Source organism: Hydra viridissima, unplaced genomic scaffold, assembly GCF_058129835.1.
Source record: "Hydra viridissima isolate aposymbiotic clone 2 unplaced genomic scaffold, HvirCarnegie_v1 scaffold_5, whole genome shotgun sequence".
NCBI lineage: Eukaryota > Metazoa > Cnidaria > Hydrozoa > Anthoathecata > Hydridae > Hydra > Hydra viridissima.
In genome coordinates this window covers 14,876,746-14,894,417 of record NW_028324304.1, presented here as the reverse complement: position 1 = coordinate 14,894,417, position 17,672 = coordinate 14,876,746, and the positions used below count along the sequence as shown (strand labels likewise).

Below are 17,672 nucleotides of genomic sequence, written 5' to 3'. Positions count from 1 at the left end.
CAACGACGCTGGATAGAAAACTGTGAAATAGAGTTTTGCAACCTAGCGTTGTAAAATTAACGAATGTAAACGAGCTAGTTTTTTCTCAAAAATGCGTTTTTGAAGCCAGGTTTTTAACTGTCAAATTGTTGAAGAAATTCGGAAAAATGACCGCTTGTCTATGACTTGTCCAATCAGTTTATTGAGCAACGAAAACTAATATATTTTTAAATTTTATCAATAGCATTTAATCTTTGAGAAACCAGCAACATTTTTAAATTCATGAACACGGGCATACATCTGTCTTTTTTCTGTAGACCTGACAAAAGGTAGACCAAGACTTCTTTCATCTTTAATCTTAGAGTTATACAGCTTAGTCTCGTTGTGCACCGCTATATTAGTAATTGATTAGTTAGTGAATCTGCAATAATTACTGATACAAATTATTGTAAGGCTCATCGATCTCAGCACTGCTTTAGATGGCTCACTGAAGAGGAACTTTGTGCAAAATGAAAAAATAATTTTAAAATGCAGCCAAGTTAACTTGTTAGATACAAATAACAATTTGTGCGTTGATTGTTTAGGCGATACTTTGCGTGAGTATAAAATCCTGATTATGAACATAACTTTTTGCTGCACATGAGAATACCTGCTTGTTTGGGAATGACATGAATGACCGACCACTGCTATTCTTACCTAAATCCACATATGGTTTAATAAATAGATTTTTTTAGATTTATGTGTGCTATATGAATCATCAGACATTTAATACTTTTTCACATATTTACCATTATTATATCTTTTATTTTAAAAGAAATTATTTTAAAACAATGACATCACTGAACAAATGGTTTTTGTTATGTTAATAAATATTAATTTGTTTTATACATCTCATTCATTTTTTTGTAACTAAAAGAGAACGTTCCAAAAATTTGATACACATGCGTGTAATACCAGGATTTAAACTCGTATACCTTCATCGAATATAAAAAAAAAAAATCAATTTTCGTTGCATTTTGATACTTAATGGAATTTCACTTTTAAAGAATTCACAGAACTGTAAAAAAAAAGCCCTTAAAATTTGTCATTAAATTGAACACTCTTAGACATGAAAACACAATTTGTTTTATAAATTTTACGCTAAATAAATTGTAAAACCTTGCCTCTCTACTTTGAATTAATTTTTTCAATTAAATTTTGTTTATACGGCTTGATACAACGACGATTTCTTCGCACTTCCCTAAGAAACATTTTATATGCAAAAGTAACGGTTGTAAATCCGACTTTGATCGCACATTTAAATTCATCCTTTATGTCCCAGCTCAACAATTCTAAAGAAGATGATTGAAGAATCAAGCGGTAATCATCCGCAGTATAGTTTGTTTTCATAAAAGTAATTTGCGATTTGTTGACAGTTAAAATGTTTTAAAAATAACAGACGAACCTGCTTCAGTTCGTTAACGTTTTGATAACAACGAACTTCATTCGCTATCTAAATTTACTTACATAGTAAACACTACCTACTACATAGCCGATTAATAAATGCCAGTAAACAAATATAGCTACTTACCAAATTTATTCAAAATAATTATTGAAATTTTTCAAGCAAAAATAAAAAGCTACTTTATAACTTTTACTCTTGTTGAATATTAAACTGATTTCTTCAACTATGAAACTTTCAGTTTTAATTATGGAATTATTAGTTATAAATATTTGGACACAGCTTAACACAAAAATAGCATTTTCAAAACAAATAAACGTGACGAAATCAAACCAGGAAACTTCCAAGCACATAAAATGAATCACTTAATCGTTTTCCGTGAATCACTTAATCGTTTTCCGTGATTCAATCGTTCTTCGTGAATCACTTAATTGTTCTGTGTGAGTTAGGTCACTTTTCTCTTCGAATCACTTGATTGTTCTCATTGAGCCAATTAATTGTTCTTGTTGAGTTAATTTTTCTTCACAAATCGCTTAATTAATGTGATTTTTTATTAATAAACAGGAAATAAATCAGTTAATCGGATCTGTTTTGCTACTTTGAAAAGAATTACTACTTCCTTGATATCTTTGGCTGTTGCGTTTAATTAAGTTTCGAACTTGTGGCGATACAAATATGTAGATCGGCGCGTCAGTGCAAAATGAAAGATTGTATGCAACGTTAATAATCCTAACCATAGCAATGCTGTTGATATCTGACAAATGAGCGTTATATAAAACTACTACAATTATATCAGGAACTGCTGCTAATGTAATGAAAGACATTAGAATGACGGTAGATGTTAAAAGCCCTTTAAATATGCTATTGCGAGTTTGATTTGATCGAATCTTATTCCTCTGCTTTCGTGATAACATTAGAGCATGAGTGTAGACAAAAGCAGAAAAAAATATAATTACTGTATCCATTCCAACGTAAACAAATTTACTAATCAAAAATATTTTGAAGCTTTTAATAATTGCTACTCCAAATAACAACGCTAAACTGTACAACATCACCGTTGTAACTAATGTTTTCTTTTTTGACCAATGTAAAACGTACTTCATGTTCAATTTAATATGCAAATACCTGTCTAGCACCAACCAAAACGTAGCGAAATAAAAACCTATTCTAAAAGTTGAGCCTAACACGAATTCGATTTGAAAACTACGGAAATTCAATACGTCTAAGAATCCACTGATTGTATTGACTGTGCTTGAACCGAATGCAATGACGCAAAGGTTAATTATAATCCATCGTTGGGTGTGATCCTTTTTTGAAGATTTCAATTTTAATAAAAGAAACAAACCAATCCCATTCAAAAAAATACCGACCAAACAAATTGCGATCCTTGCAACTGTGTAGGCATCTGCCATCTTGTAATAAAAATATTTTATCAGACTTGTTTTGTCATTCCACGGTTTTCATTTAATTGCATATAATTCCACAATGTACTATTTTTTTAAGTATTAGGTCTTAAGGCGGTGACCCAAATTTAGGCAAGTAGTTCTTTTGTTATTTCTAATAAACAATTCCTAAAGGAAAAAATAAATTTAACAACTTCAACCAGTATACAAAAACTTCTTTAAGTTGCTGAACGGAAAGCAGCTCAACTCTAAAACCGGCTTCTACAAATTAAATGATCTTTTAATTATGTCTGATCAAGCAATCAAACCAGTAAAAAATGCAAAACGAAAATCATGAAGAAACTTGATAATATCGCCTATTTGGGCCACATAGTCAACCTTTCAAAATCTTTCATTTTATATTTAGATGGAATTTTCATTTGAGATACTGAAACTCATTTTTTGGATACTTTTTGATGCTAAATTGACCTTAAACACTGAACTTCCTTAATGAAACCTATCTTGTACTAACATTGGCTTCTAATAATTTAAAAAAAAAAAAGAACTTAGCTTGTCCAAAACATAACTTGGTTTTTTCGTTTATTTTGTTCAAACAAAAAGTTCTCAGAAAACATTTGTTGTTGTTTAATCGCAACAGGTTCGTTTTGTTTGTTGTACAAAAAAAAAAGAAAAAAAATCAAGAGACCATCGTTGGCACTGCCGTTATAAGGAATGCACAGCTCCCTATATTCTGCACACGTTAGTGCAAAGCTTAAGTTATTGTTACTTATATATACTCACGCAATCAATTCAAAAAAAAAAAAATCTTTTGTCCAGAAAAACTGTGAATTTGAGCAGTTAATAATTTCACTGAAATACCAATTCGTTTTTAATACACTTTGTTTCTTAATATTTTGCAATTTAAGCCTTTTAATTAATTTCAATATCATCAGATCAAACCAAATAACTAAAGTTCCTGAATTGCTTTATTTTACGCGCAACTGCTATTAGCTTCTGAAAAGGAAACCACGTTAATGATTATTGTAGAGGAGAGAAAGGTTTGATATATGGTATATACCACACCGCATTTACAATGGTTATTTGCATATTAAATTGATCGTTTAATCACAAACGAAATTTTATGTGCTGCGTTTCTAGTTCACTGAAACTTAATCATTAGCAGCTATATGTAAAATATTTTAATTTTTGAAAATTTGCTTTGGCCTTCATATCATTAAAAACATTTTCTTGCAAAAGAGGATGGCTTTGCTCCTCTTCTGTTTTTACTTTACCAATCAAGTTTTATACGCATGCGTACCAATCATTTGGTACACATGCGTGTAAAAGGTGATTGGAAATGTGTTATGCTCGATAAGCAGCGGTAAAAATTGGAAGCTATGAAAATGTCCCATAACAAATCTAAGGAAATATTCAAGGAAAAATTAAGGAGAAATATGCTTATTAACTGTTTTTGTTTACATCAGATTTGTATTGTAGCAGTTCGGACTTTTGTATTGTAGCAGTTCGGACTTTTGTATTGTAACAGTTCGGAATTTTGTATTGTAGCAGTTCGGAATCAGATTTTTAGAACATGATTAACCTTTATACAAATGCTCATTAAAATCAGATTTTTTTACTGGTTAAAAGTTGAATATTCTTGAATTGAAATTTAAAACTTTAAACAGTGGTCGACTAAGATAGGTTAACATCTGGTGTGCGTAAATGCGTCTTTTTTTTTGGAAGGGGACAGAATGGTATGGGGCGGGGGGAGAGAAAAAAAAGGAAAGGAAAAAATTAAAAACTGGTTCATTTTTAAAGTTATCTTGTTTTTATTCAACTAAAGTTTTTAATAAAATAGTTTACACTAATTTTCTAAAACACTGGTAATAAGTATGAGCTTCGAGAAACCTCTTTCGTAAGTGGCAGCAGAAAACAATTTAAGTTACGGCTTTCGCAACAGAACAGTTTAAATTACGGCTTTCGAAAGAGGTTGCTCGAAATGATTCATATCCTTTGGCATTTTAGTTTTTTAAAAACTTTTTATTTAAAATTGTTTACCATCGATGTTTTTTTTTAACCCAAAATACAACCATAAGGAGCCAACAGTTTAATTGGTTTTGCATCGGACGCAATTTAAAAGTGAAGTGGAGAAACAAAATTTTTATTTTAAACGTTTCGTATTATATTCGCAGAAGCCTGAGATGTGAGAAGGAATCTTTTAGCTGCCGATTTATCTATTTTTAATGATAGAGAAAATGGGGAATGATATATATAAATAGAAATAACATCATTTTCACCCTAAAGTTTCAAACTTTAGGGTGAAAGTGGTGCTATTTCTATTTATACATCATTCCCCAATTCAATCGAATTCGGACTAATTTAAAGACAGCTAAACCTGTGTAAATAATCAGAAGTTTATAAGTAACTAAACGTTTCACTGATTAGGGTAGAAGACAGAGAAGTAGAAAACAGAGTCCAAAGACCATGGACTTTGACATCCGTAATCCCTGATCTCAATTAAATGATCCTTAAATCCTAATCCTGAAAAAAATGCCAAAAGTATCCGTCGCAGACTCATTCTGTTATTGCTACTAAAGGTGAATATTTTGAATTAAAGAGAATTTTTTTTGTATTTTGAATATGGGAGACTCTTATATTCCGTGTTTAATTACTATTGCAAAGTAACACGGAGAAAATTATTTAAAGTAACTGATTTGGTCTTAATGTTTGCTTCCGACCTTATGCCTTCGTTATAGCATTAGATTTTGTTTAGTGCCAAGTTATTATAGAAGCACACTGTCTTGATTAAACTTCCTACTCTATTTGGAATAATTTATTTCGTTGCTTGACGCATCCTTAGCTAACTGGTCAACTAACTAAAAGTTAAAGTCACGCGATAGAAAAGGTTAGTAAATTTTACCGAAACAAAAAATTTTAAAGCCATTTTCTTTTTTTTTTTTTTTTTTTTTTGGTTTGTTTGTTTTTATTTTATAAATTTTTACTAGAAGATTTGTGTGAAAACACTTATAAACAAATACAGCAAATGAAAAGCGTAATTGTCATTACGTCTCTTCTTGACGTAATGACACTTTCACTTTTCATTTTCCCGCTGAGATTATCTTTAAGTAATGTTTGAACTTGTTCATTGTTTTAATTTTAGATGTCACATTTTCTTCACTGTTGACAAACCCTGTTACTCGCCTAAGATTTACTTCTTATATTGCTTACAATTTTTATACTTTTACAAAACACTTTTTTTTTTATAAGAATTAGGCTTTTTAGAAATTTTAAATGGGTTTCCACATGGAGTATTGTGACAAACCTTTATATTCCATTCAGCAGTAGCTATATTTCTATATCCAGTTTGTTGGACATACTTTAAGCTAATTACAAGTTAAACGTAATCTTAAAGTAATTAAAATAATTGCATATTACACCAATTAGTGAAGACTAAACCAATGAGGGGCGGACGTAAAGCTTACTTAAAATTATGATGGAATGTATAACTTTTTCAAAAAATCTTCTAGTATTGTTATTAATATGTCAACTCAGATGTTTGGTTGACCTTAGATTCCCCTTTGGCTTCCTTTGACCATTGGTTGATTGAAAAACATTTTTTAGCTGCATCAGTTGACTCAATAACTATTTTTTTATTCTTTTAGGCCACGCCCGCATCTAAATACCAGTGGGTGTATTCTCGAGGTAATAGCGAACAGTAAAATTGTTAACTTCGCTGTCAATGAAAAGATCAATTTTCTCAAGCCGCTCAAGGTATCGTCTATCATTTTGTGTATAGTGTTTATATTTTATCCGTTATGTAAATATTTTTGTCAATATTTATGTAAATATTTTTGTTTTAGTTTTGAATTTCATGTGAGCGTACCGAAGCTGTTGAAAACCCATTTGTCAGTGATTGATAATAAAAAGAGTCAATATTATTAATCATAACCAGAATAAAACATCCACAATGACTTAAAAAATCTCAGTTCTTAGAAAATCCTTCATGGTATCGTATTAAACCAGTGATTCAACGAAAAGCCGAAACAAATGACTGTTTTAGAAATGAATAAAAATCAATGTCATGTTTCGAATGCTGGCTTAAGATATTCTTCATCGTCGAATTTAGATAAGTGCTCTGAAGAGACTGTTCGTGTCAGAAAATTTTCAGAAGTCAGTGGCTACAATAAAAGGTTACTCTCGCAAATCGACAAAGAGCGTAAAGATTTTAATTTGAAGTTAGGAAAGTATCAAATGCTGCTGGAAAAGGTAGAATATTGAATTTACGCAACTTCAATTTTATTTATTTATTTAGTTTTTCCATTTTATTTTCAAAAGAGACACAGAGAGAGACACACACAGAGAAAAAGTTTTTTAAATCGTATTACTTAAATTCGTACAACGGAACTGTAATTATAATACACATTCATTAAAATTAAAGTTATCTAATACCTAGTACCCAGTACCTTTTATTAATTTAGTACCTTGCACCTTCTTTTATTTTAGGAACATGATTTGCGAATGAAATTGGTGAGTAATTATAGCATTAGAATTTCATTCTGAATTAGTATTTATGAAACGTTAACACTGATGAGTTGATTAACAATGCTTTAAAAAAAGTTTAAAGAAAAATTAACCCAAATAGACAAGCTATTTTGTCTAATTATGCAAGTAGAACTTCAGACAGTCATTCAACAACTTTGACTGTTCAAATTTAACGTTAGTTTACAACATTTTTGTTATCAAACAATGTTTTAATGTTCATAAAATGTCATGAATAAATAACTCGCAGTATTTGTTATTGAGATTAGAAAACTTCGATGAAACAAAAGGTTTCAATGTAAACAGAGGCTTAAGATTGTTCCTTCATAGAACAAAATATTTTAGTTTAAAGACTACTTGAAACACTTAGAACCTTACCAGCCTCAAATAATATTTCATGATCAATATGTTGAAATTTATTAACTGACTTAATTGTATGTATGTTTCGCAATAAATAATTTTTTTTTTCGTGAGCCTTTTATCAGCTGCTTTCAGATAAATAAATTCTTTATTGAATAAATAAAGGTGGCTTCGGCGCTTCCTTTTGTTTCTATGAGAGACAACTTGCATAAAATCCTCTTTTTCATTTTGCTTCGATTACATATTTTTAGTTCAAGAATATTGATTTTGATTAAATTGAATATTGATTTTAATAAAAAACAGGCTAATAGACAATGATATAAGTTTAAATATTTATGACAATTTAACCTTTGATTGTTACAATTTTTTTATTTTTAAGTTGCAAAAATTTAATTTACTCATTAGCCCATAATATTTATTGCTCTTTCAACTTTTTTGTTTTTTTGTAGACTAATGAGACTGGTGAAGGAAATAAAGAAAAAATTGGACGTCGATCTACAGCAAGCTCTGTCTACGACATGTTTGATAGAAGTAAGCAATTTCAATTAAAAAAGAGCTTGGGCTTGAGCACTAAATTGTCCAAAAATAATTAACATTTTTATCAACTATTTCTTTTAAAAAATTTTTATACCACTAAAAACTCTTTTTTGTAAAGATTAAAAAGAGAAGAAATAAGAATTATATTTTTACATATACATACCTATTCTTTTCCTAATTTCTAGGTTATACGCGATGTGTATGTGGAAGAAAAATGTTTTCGTTGGTAAAATCCAATCAAAATGGCTCAACAGAGGAAGACAAGAGTTTAAAAGTTAGAACTGGTAACCCGAGAAGATGCCATCATATGTCACTAAATGACGATTGTGCGTGTAGAGAAACAGACAGCATTAACAATAAAAAAAGAGAGCCATCAATTCGTAAAGAAAGACCAGTCAGTTATTTATTATTTTTAATTTAATAATAACATCAATATCTTTTAATATTTAACTAAACAATAAAAAAATAATATTTTATTGTTTTTTTATTGATACTCAACGTCTTTTTTTTTTTGGCGAAAAATGTTTACCAGCAACTTGACGTTTTATATTATTAAAAATTTTATTTCGATTTGTTTTTGTTTTTTTGTCTTCATTTGAAAAATTTTCTTACAACCATAAAAAATGATTGATTTGATCAAAATTGTCGAAGAGATTATAAAGTGGCTTTGACAGATTACATAAAACATATCAGTAAGAAAAACAAGAAGAAGCAAATAAAAGTTAAAAAAAAAATTTTTTTTTTTTTTTTAGGCTTCCATGTGTGAAATAGAAGGTTCAGTTCGAATTTTAGAAGCAAAAGAAAAAGCAGAAAATCGGAAACAAAAGTTGCATTTATTGGAACAAGACTGCATCAAAGCATCCAAACTGATTTCAAAGTCTAATTCTAACCTCAACCAAATCGCCAATCTACAATCTAATGTTACCGTTATATAATTTCTTAATAAACAGCTTATAGGAATAGGCGATTGCTGTAGTAATCTCCTTCTTTCAACTGAAATCAAGTCTTGGTTTGAAATGAAGAATTTTTTTAAAACGTTCTGTAGCTCCTACTGGAATTTTATTTATAGGGTCACGTTTTTTACGCAGAGAAAATGTGTTTAGTACTTTTGTTAAGTGTTGATAAATAGTCTTACGCAGTTCTTTCTAAGGGTTACCTAAAGACGTTTCCAGTTGCGCTGGTATAAAAACGACCGGTGTACGAAGGAGAAAAAAAACAAAAATCTGTAAATCACTCCAGTCTCATTATCGTTCAACTGCATGAGATTAATCGTTATTTCTTTGATGTAAGTTTATACGTAAGTTTTACGTCAAACAATAACTGAGAAGATTTATTTCAAAAATTTATCAAAACTCCCGGTTTTAAACATATTTAAATACAAAAGTCTCTTTGAATTTTTAAAGTCAAATTGCAAATAAAAGTTTATCCTGCAACAAATAAAACAGAAAAAAAGATGTTACAACAAGTATCCGGACAAGTTGCAACATATTTATTTTTAATTAAAATATTTCAATCATAAAAAAAACAAAAAAACAGCATGTTAACTCCAACATAAGAACACGATACAAAAGTGAAACATATGCATCGAGCCTTAAAGGTATAATGCATAGCTTAGCACTATTTTGCGATAAAAATAAACAAAAGGTCAAGATGTAACAGTGATGAAAAGTTGATGCACATTTTTACAGAAGCAAGCTTTTGTATTTCGGTGCATTTAGAGGAACGATTCATTTTAGATTTTGAGGAGCAATAAACCTCAAAAAAGTTAACATTTAATATATTTACATTTAGAGGTAAAATTAACCTTAATAGACAAAATACATCTTCATGATTTTTTTTTTTTTTTTGCTTTTGTTTTTGCTTCTGAACATTTGTTGTAATTCATCTTGTTGTAGTTCCTCTTACTTGTTGTAATTCATCTTGTTGTAATTCATCTTATTTGTTGTAATTCATCTTGTTGTAATTCATCTTGTTATAGTTCCTCTTATTTGTTGTAGTTCATCTTATTTGTTGTAATCTTTCGTATTTGTTTTAATTCGACTTTTTTTTTGTAAGTTTTTATTTGTTTTAATATATCTTTATATAAACTTTAAAAAAAAGTTATCAATCATTAAACTGCGGTAGAAAGTTATCATGTACTTGGATAATCGTTCAAGTTGTATTTTGTATTTCGTAAACTCTTGGGTGTTATCAAGCGTATTATTATCCCAGTGCATCGGTTTAATGAGTAGCACTAGCTGCCACTCCACTGCCTCTCTTGTTTCAAAGATAATTTTTTTACTAAAGCCATTTTACATGTATTGAAATTTTCCCATAAAAAGATTTTTTTTCTAAAAGTAACAATATTGCAAACCAAGTTGTTTGATTGCTATTTTCCTTCTGTTCTGGGAAATTTTCTTAAGTGGAAAAATTACCTACGGTAAAAAAAGTCCCCATTTTTTTAATGTATTGACGTCCTTGGTTTTAATCATAATAAATTCTTTTTACGTTTAACCGTCGCCGATGAAACTAATTTCCCAAAGTCATAATATGTTAGTTAAAATTTCAAACTGAGTGTCTCGTCCACATTAAAACATGCAAAATTAAGAACGTTAAAGTTAAATAATTAAACTTAAAACTGTGAGTTAACAGTCGCGTTTCAAAAAATGAGTGATGCTCATTTTACTAAATTGGTTTCGATGATTAATCGTTTCAGCTTGCTTTGATGGTTTTGCGATGAATTGAGTACTCTTCAAATATTTGATGAGTACTCAATTCATCGCAAAAATACGCTATAATCATGCTAATAATTTTTTTTGACAAAAGGGAATGAGTTATGATGAAATGGAATGAATTATGATGAAATTGAATGAATTGTGATGAAATAGACTACTTATGTTTGAAACTAAGATAAAGTAGTGTATATTAAAACGCATTCAGTTCATTTATTTACTCAAGCACAAGTCAATAATCAAAACCTTTTTTTATTGTAAAACTTTTTAACGAAGAAAAGTTTTATAGTATCAAAACTTATAGGTTAGTTTGATAACGCAAGTAAAAACTCAATGTTTTAAAAAAGTGTTCCATTATTTTAGGAACGAAGTAAATTCGTTTTTTTTTTAAATGATCTAGTGTTAAAACAAATATAGTTAGAACTGTAGCCATTAATTTCAGAACAATAACGGTTATCAGAATAAGTGATTGGCCATCAAATCAGAACAAACGGAAAACCTTTAACCACTAAACTCTAACTAGAAGGGAACAATTTTAAAGTCAAACAAAAACCTAATTTAAAAAACGAAAGGATGCTTGTGTTATTGTTAAAGAATGAGGATGTTAAATAAAAAGGAAATTAAATTATTTTAACAAGGTACTACACCCATCGCAGCCGAGAGGGGGTGGACGGGTGGACGGGGAAGATTCCCGGGCCCCGCGTGTGTAAAAACAATTTTTTAATGTAATTTTTAAAATATTTAAATAGTTTTGACTTTTAAAAGATTTAATTAACTTTTATTTTTCATTTACAATGACCAGAGCACGTTTCTTTTGGTCCTGAGTATGTAATTGATCATAATGAGGGCCCCTTAAGAAAACTTCCCCGGGGCCCGAAATTTCTCTCAGCGGCCATGACTACACCCAAAAACCTTCAAATTGTAATATAGAACTTTCTGGCGAAATTTATCCTTAAATTGAATAATGATGTAAGATCGTCAACGGCTTTTTGGCGGCTGCATATATAATTAACTAAACATTAAAAAAAACTGCTTACTTGTTTTCTATTAAATAAATTTGAATACATAAAATCAGCTAATTTTAATTTTTTAGTAAATGTTTATGCGTTTATAGAGGGTCGCTGTAAGAACGAGTTTTACTTCTTTGAACAATAAGACGCTAACTATGCATAATTAATTTTGTGACTTATTATGTATATATGATGCATATATTATGCAAACGTTATTCATTCGGAAAGTATTTTTTAATTTTTTATATTATGTTTTAATTGAAGTGAGGGAAAAGAACATGATATTTATGGGACAGATCCGAGAGGGATTACCAGTTCGTTTCTTTAGTAATCCATGACAACGCTGGGATCAACTTGAAGAAACAGTCGCCACTTTTAAACTTTCATCGCCCATTGTCATTTCTTGAAGAATGAGGGTAAGTTCAAAAAAGATCAGGGTAAGACCGAAATTTCTTCTTAAGAGTTTTTTCAATTTCTCGATCAATATCTCTATTAAAACTTTCTCAACAACAATCATTTCAAAGCTTTTCTAAGCTAATTGGTTTGTCACTCCTATCGATTATATGAAAATTTTTGAGTAAAACTCAAATGCTCGTCTCTGTCCTTCTAAATTGCTTTCGTATTTTTTACTTCTTTATAATATCTAATACGAACACAAATCTTATTCTGAAAATAGTTCTTTATCTCCAGCTAGGGCAAAGTAATAAATAAGAACTGCAAAATGTGCGATGAAAGCTAAATTTATGTAAACTTGTATCAAATGCATTTAGAATATAAAACTAATGTAATAAAGTTAAAAATGTTTTGGTTTTTGTCATTTTATTAAGAGTATTCATATACAGTTACTTAATAAGCATCAAAACTTGAAAGAGAGAGAGAGAGATTTATGAACCATGCATATCGTAACAAAAAGAACCCCCTCACTCATTCCTCTATCTGACGTTATTCTTTTTGCTCATGATCTCCGTAATATTGCAAAAATTTCTATTTAGCCATAAACGCGCCTCGATTTAACGCACTTTATTAAGTAAAACGGCCGCAGCTTAAATAATTTAACAATGAAATTAAAAAAATTAAATATTCAGTTTAGTTTCAATTCACAGTACTCCTCGCAATATAAATATATAAAATTGGTAGGACATTTACTCATCGCGTTGCAAAGTGCTAGTAAAGTTTACAAGAACAGGAGATTTCGCTTTTTTGTGTTGCGTATTAAATGCATGACCATGGAAATTAATTTTAGAAACGAAATTTCTTCGTGAGTTTCGTTATGAAAATGAGTAGAAAAACCCAAAACATTATTGCTGTTTAGATAAGAAGTTGCTGAGAATCTACTGAGAAAATATTAAGACCTGAGAAACAAGTTTTATAATGGGGAACGGTCCCTCAGGATGCTTGGAGTTTTTTGATGTACCCAATTATATCATATCAATCAAAACTGGGGATACTAAAGGTGCAGGGCTTCATAGTAAAGCGGAGGTGACCCTCATCAATGACGAAAGAAAAGAAAAGAAGCAAATACAACTTTCAGGCTGCTGTGTGACCGTATTCAAAAAAGGTAGAATAAACAGTTTCAACATTTACAAAATGAAAGACTTTGGAACAATAAATAGAATTATCATTGAAAAAAATAAGGAGCAGAACGATGTGGAATGGTTTGTTGAAAGAATCACAATACGTCATATTGACGAAGAAACCGAATACGAAACTATTTTCCCAATAAATAGATGGCTTCGAAATCGACCACTCACCGTCTGCGAGTTTGATACATGTCTACCCCAACACGAGTCTTCATTAAAACAACGCTCCAGCGAACTAAATATAAAACGCGTTTTGTATGGATATCAAAAATCTAACCACAGACCGCCTCAGGTAGAACAGGATATATTTTTTGTCATATTCAACATTTTTTTCCCGTTAGTTTATTTAACTGTTCATTTTTTTTTTTATGCAATATTTGAAGCCAGTTGTAAAAACTTCGTTCAAATTGCATTTTACTTTTGATGTTTTTTTAATTTTTTTCTATCTGATGTGATCATTTATTAAAATCGATTTATAGTTGCGCAATATACCTCGTGACGAAGTATTTAGTAACTTTTATAAGGTCAGTTTTATCGTAATTATTATTTACTTTATTATTTTTTTATCATCATTAATTTTGGGAATATGTATACAGCATTTTAAATATTTTTTATTTCGGTGTATATTATTCTTTATTTACGTGTTTTTTAATGATTGTTTTTTAGTGGGATATAATGCAAAAACGTTCAGAAACTTTTAGAATATATCAAATTCCAGAATATCAAAAACCTAAAAATTGGTCAAGTTTTGATGAAATTGAAAGCTTGTTTAAAGAAAAAGGAAAGTTCAGAAGACCTAATGTAAGCACCTTTGTAATTTGAGACCTAATGTAAGACCTAATGTAAGACTTAATCAAAGCACCTTTATTACTATATGTAATTTAAAATGGTTTCTAAGTGAATGTGCTAATTTAATTCTCTTTCAACTGAATATGTTTGCTAAACTAATTCCCAGATGAATTCTTTTTTCTTTGTTTTAATGATCTATTGTAAACAACCTTTTTTTAAAGAATTTTCCTTTGAAAAATATTGTGGTATAGCTAACTAAAAGTTACTAGCATTTTCACCAATATTACAGGCTTTGGATAAAGATTGGAAATCTGACCAGCATTTTGGGGCACAACGACTAGCTGGTTGCAATTCACGGTCTATAAAACTTTGTAAAGAAATCCCTGAAAAGTAAGACTTATGAAATAAATAAAAATTTTATTTCCGCTGTTTTTCATGATAGTAAATGATGTTAAGACTTGTTTTTTTTTGTATAACTATTATTATTAAAATCGCCACTGTTCAAAGTTTCTTAACTTTAGCTTTGCTGTCACAAATGAGTCAGTTGAAGATTATTTAGAAGGCTTCAGTTTAAGTGAGGCAATAGAAAATAAAAAAATATTCATCGTTAATCATTCGTTGTTGAATGGTTTGTTGAATGGGGAAAATCGACAACTTGTAAGTTTTAGTATTGAACATTAAAGTTGGGATAAAAAAAAAGATAACAATTAATTTCTGTCAAAAAATTTTCACAGAAAAAAACTTTAAATTTAGATACCGAGTCCTATGGCGCTCTTCTATCTAAACAAAGAGGACATTCTTCTTCCCATTGCAATTCAATTGTACCAGGAGAAGTCAGATACTAACCCTTTGTTTGTACCGAACGATCCGTATTACACTTGGCTATTGGCAAAAATGTGGTTTAATAATGCAGATGCTGTGTATCAGAGAGCTTGCCTATTATCAAGTAAATAAAATCGTGGAAATTTTTAAAAAAATTTTTTTTGCTGAGAAAACATAGAGCCTTTTTCTGTTTTTTTTTTTTGTTTTTGTTACAGCCGCCACTCATTGGATTTTGGAACTTATAACAGTCGCGATGAACCGACAACTGTCACCGTCACACCCAATATATAGGCTACTTGCGCCATATTTGCGACTGGTTTTGGCTATAAATCAGTAAGTTTAAATTCTTATTTAAAGAATTTTGTCCTTTTCTATGACAAAATAAAAAAGACAAAAACCGCCAGTAAATCAATTAGAAGAATTTGAGGCAATTGAGGCAATTAAGGCAATTTGGAGTTTTAAAAAAGGGTTTAATAGAGATAAAATGCAATAGAAGTGTAACGGAATAGAGTTACATTAAACCGTCTCCATTTCAATGCTAAAACACTAAACATTTTCATGAGGAATCGAGACCTTTTTTGCGAGGTTAGGATTAAATTTGTGCTTCTGTAAATTAACATCCTATAAAACTTTAGTTGGCATTTTTTATTATAAAAAGCCATTAAATAATTTAAATTTAGCTTTGAGATGTTCCCATTGTTAAGTCCCGGTGGATGGGTGGACACAAATACTTCATTGACGGCCGAAGCAACCTTTCAACTTATAAACAAATAGTAAGTACTGACAAATACATTATTATCAGTGTTGAGTTATTTACATAAGAGTTTCTTGAAAAAACTCACTGGCTTCAGCATAATCAGCTCTTACCAAGCTCCTATTAATTTTTTATGCATGAAAACCATTTAAGTATTTAATTTAATCATTAAGCATTTTTTATGCATAAGAACCATTAAATGTTTAGCTATTTGATTACCTCTAATAACATATATTATAAGTATAAATTTATATTTCAAGTATAGATTTTATGCTTTAAGTATATATTTTGTATTTTAAATATATATAATGTATATAATAAATGTATATAATAAATAATTACATACATGTTTATCACAAATATATGCATGCCTATTATAAATATATACATGAATATAACTATATATGTGCGAAAATTAGGTATATTTAATAACATAAGTTAAAGTTTAAGTAAATAGAAAAATCTCTTGACATGTATGATATGTTCTTTGTTTTTTTTTTTAGAAAAAAGTTGTTACGGTTTTTTTTTTTTTTTTAGTTGGGAGCAATATAGTTTAGAAGACCAAACGTGTTTAAAAATTGAAATGGAAAAAAACGAGGTATGTTTTTTACAACACTATTTTTAACAAATTTCAATATTTATATCAAAAACAAAGTTTTAAATTTTTTAAAATTTAGATATTAGATGCTGAAACAATTACAGAATATCCGTATAGAGATGACGGTTTACTATTGTACGATTGCATCAACGGGTTTGTTTCACAAATAGTTGCCGGTTATTACGGTACGACCTTTTCTTCATTTTTTTTTTCAATATTTATTCAGCCGTCAGTTTTACTCTTCTCTAGATTTTAAGTTATGGGGTCTTTTATAGAAACGGACAGCGTTCTGAAAGACGACCCAGAAATTCAAGGGCTGGCAGCAGAACTTGTTGGGAAAGATTCTTGCGATTTAAAAGTAAATACTCATGCTTTAATTTGTTATTGAAACTGTTAGTGATTCATTTTGTTATAAGTTTGTTAATTAAGAAAAACATTTAATTGGGGTATATTTATTTGTGCGTATTTTGTATGATTAATATTGGAAAATTTGGTTTTTACTCTAGTGTGTACCAGGTAACGGAAAGTTTGAAAGCAGATCAGACTTAGTAAAATTTTTGACTTCTGTCATATACAAATCAACCGTCGAACATGCATCTGTCAACCTACCACTGTATGACGAGTGTGCTTTTGTTCCTAACTACCCCCTGATGCTTCGTGGAAAACCACCGACTAACAAAGTAAGTGCAATTTTAAAACAACGTGGCAGGGTGTAGAACAAGTAAATGCTAATGAGGTATTTATTACACCGAGAAGATTCGAAAAGAGCAATTTTGTTTTTAAAGACTAAAGTGCAGTTTGTTTTTAAAAATATATTCAGTATGTATTTTTTAAATATATTTTCACAAAAAAAAAAAAAAAATTAAGAAAATATTTCTCCTCTTAGGATACTTTAACAGAATCCGACATAATGCAAGCACTACCACCAAAACATGTCACCATGGAAATAATCGTTATAACAAAATTATTAAGTGAGCGAGACACTAGCGGTTTGGCTGATTCGAAAGCTCAATATCTTTATGACCCAATATCAAAACCAGCCCGAGAAAGGTAAATCAACAATCTGCGCGCATTAAAATTAATAATTTAAAAAATTTTTGGAACTGATATAATTAAGAAATATAAAATCACGAAGAGAAAACCTTTTTATTTACTAAAACAAAAAACAGA

General features: G+C 29.7%; 2 protein-coding genes and 1 long non-coding RNA gene across 3 annotated transcripts in view; 2 read left to right on the top strand and 1 right to left on the bottom strand.

The window, feature by feature from the left end:
• Window positions 1-1,143: 1,143 nt before the first annotated feature.
• On the bottom strand, window positions 1,144-3,373 carry LOC149888866 (uncharacterized). Its single transcript, XR_016452669.1, has 3 exons — window positions 1,550-3,373; window positions 1,424-1,471; window positions 1,144-1,310 (listed from the first exon to the last, which is right to left on the bottom strand). It is a non-coding gene; the product is annotated as an uncharacterized LOC149888866 (long non-coding RNA).
• Window positions 3,374-5,960: 2,587 nt separating this feature from the next.
• Window positions 5,961-9,376, top strand: LOC145189529 (uncharacterized). Its single transcript, XM_090088521.1, has 6 exons — window positions 5,961-6,573; window positions 6,663-7,068; window positions 7,306-7,329; window positions 8,151-8,232; window positions 8,424-8,632; window positions 8,991-9,376. The coding sequence occupies exons 2-6, from the start codon at window positions 6,850-6,852 to the stop codon at window positions 9,171-9,173; spliced, it is 717 nt and encodes a 238-aa protein (XP_089944647.1). The 5' UTR covers window positions 5,961-6,573; window positions 6,663-6,849; the 3' UTR covers window positions 9,174-9,376.
• A 2,827-nt stretch (window positions 9,377-12,203) lies between these two features.
• Window positions 12,204-17,672, top strand: part of LOC145189100 (polyunsaturated fatty acid 5-lipoxygenase-like) — a 6,368-nt gene continuing 899 nt past the window's right edge. The window contains exons 1-14 of the mRNA XM_090086711.1: window positions 12,204-12,375; window positions 13,272-13,831; window positions 14,019-14,063; window positions 14,206-14,340; window positions 14,618-14,718; window positions 14,850-14,985; window positions 15,082-15,274; window positions 15,366-15,483; window positions 15,831-15,923; window positions 16,442-16,502; window positions 16,582-16,687; window positions 16,778-16,860; window positions 17,009-17,182; window positions 17,389-17,552. Coding sequence (XP_089942837.1) covers window positions 13,331-13,831; window positions 14,019-14,063; window positions 14,206-14,340; window positions 14,618-14,718; window positions 14,850-14,985; window positions 15,082-15,274; window positions 15,366-15,483; window positions 15,831-15,923; window positions 16,442-16,502; window positions 16,582-16,687; window positions 16,778-16,860; window positions 17,009-17,182; window positions 17,389-17,552 — 1,910 coding nt within the window. The 5' untranslated portion in view covers window positions 12,204-12,375; window positions 13,272-13,330. The remainder of the gene's footprint in view (window positions 12,376-13,271; window positions 13,832-14,018; window positions 14,064-14,205; window positions 14,341-14,617; window positions 14,719-14,849; window positions 14,986-15,081; window positions 15,275-15,365; window positions 15,484-15,830; window positions 15,924-16,441; window positions 16,503-16,581; window positions 16,688-16,777; window positions 16,861-17,008; window positions 17,183-17,388; window positions 17,553-17,672) is intronic.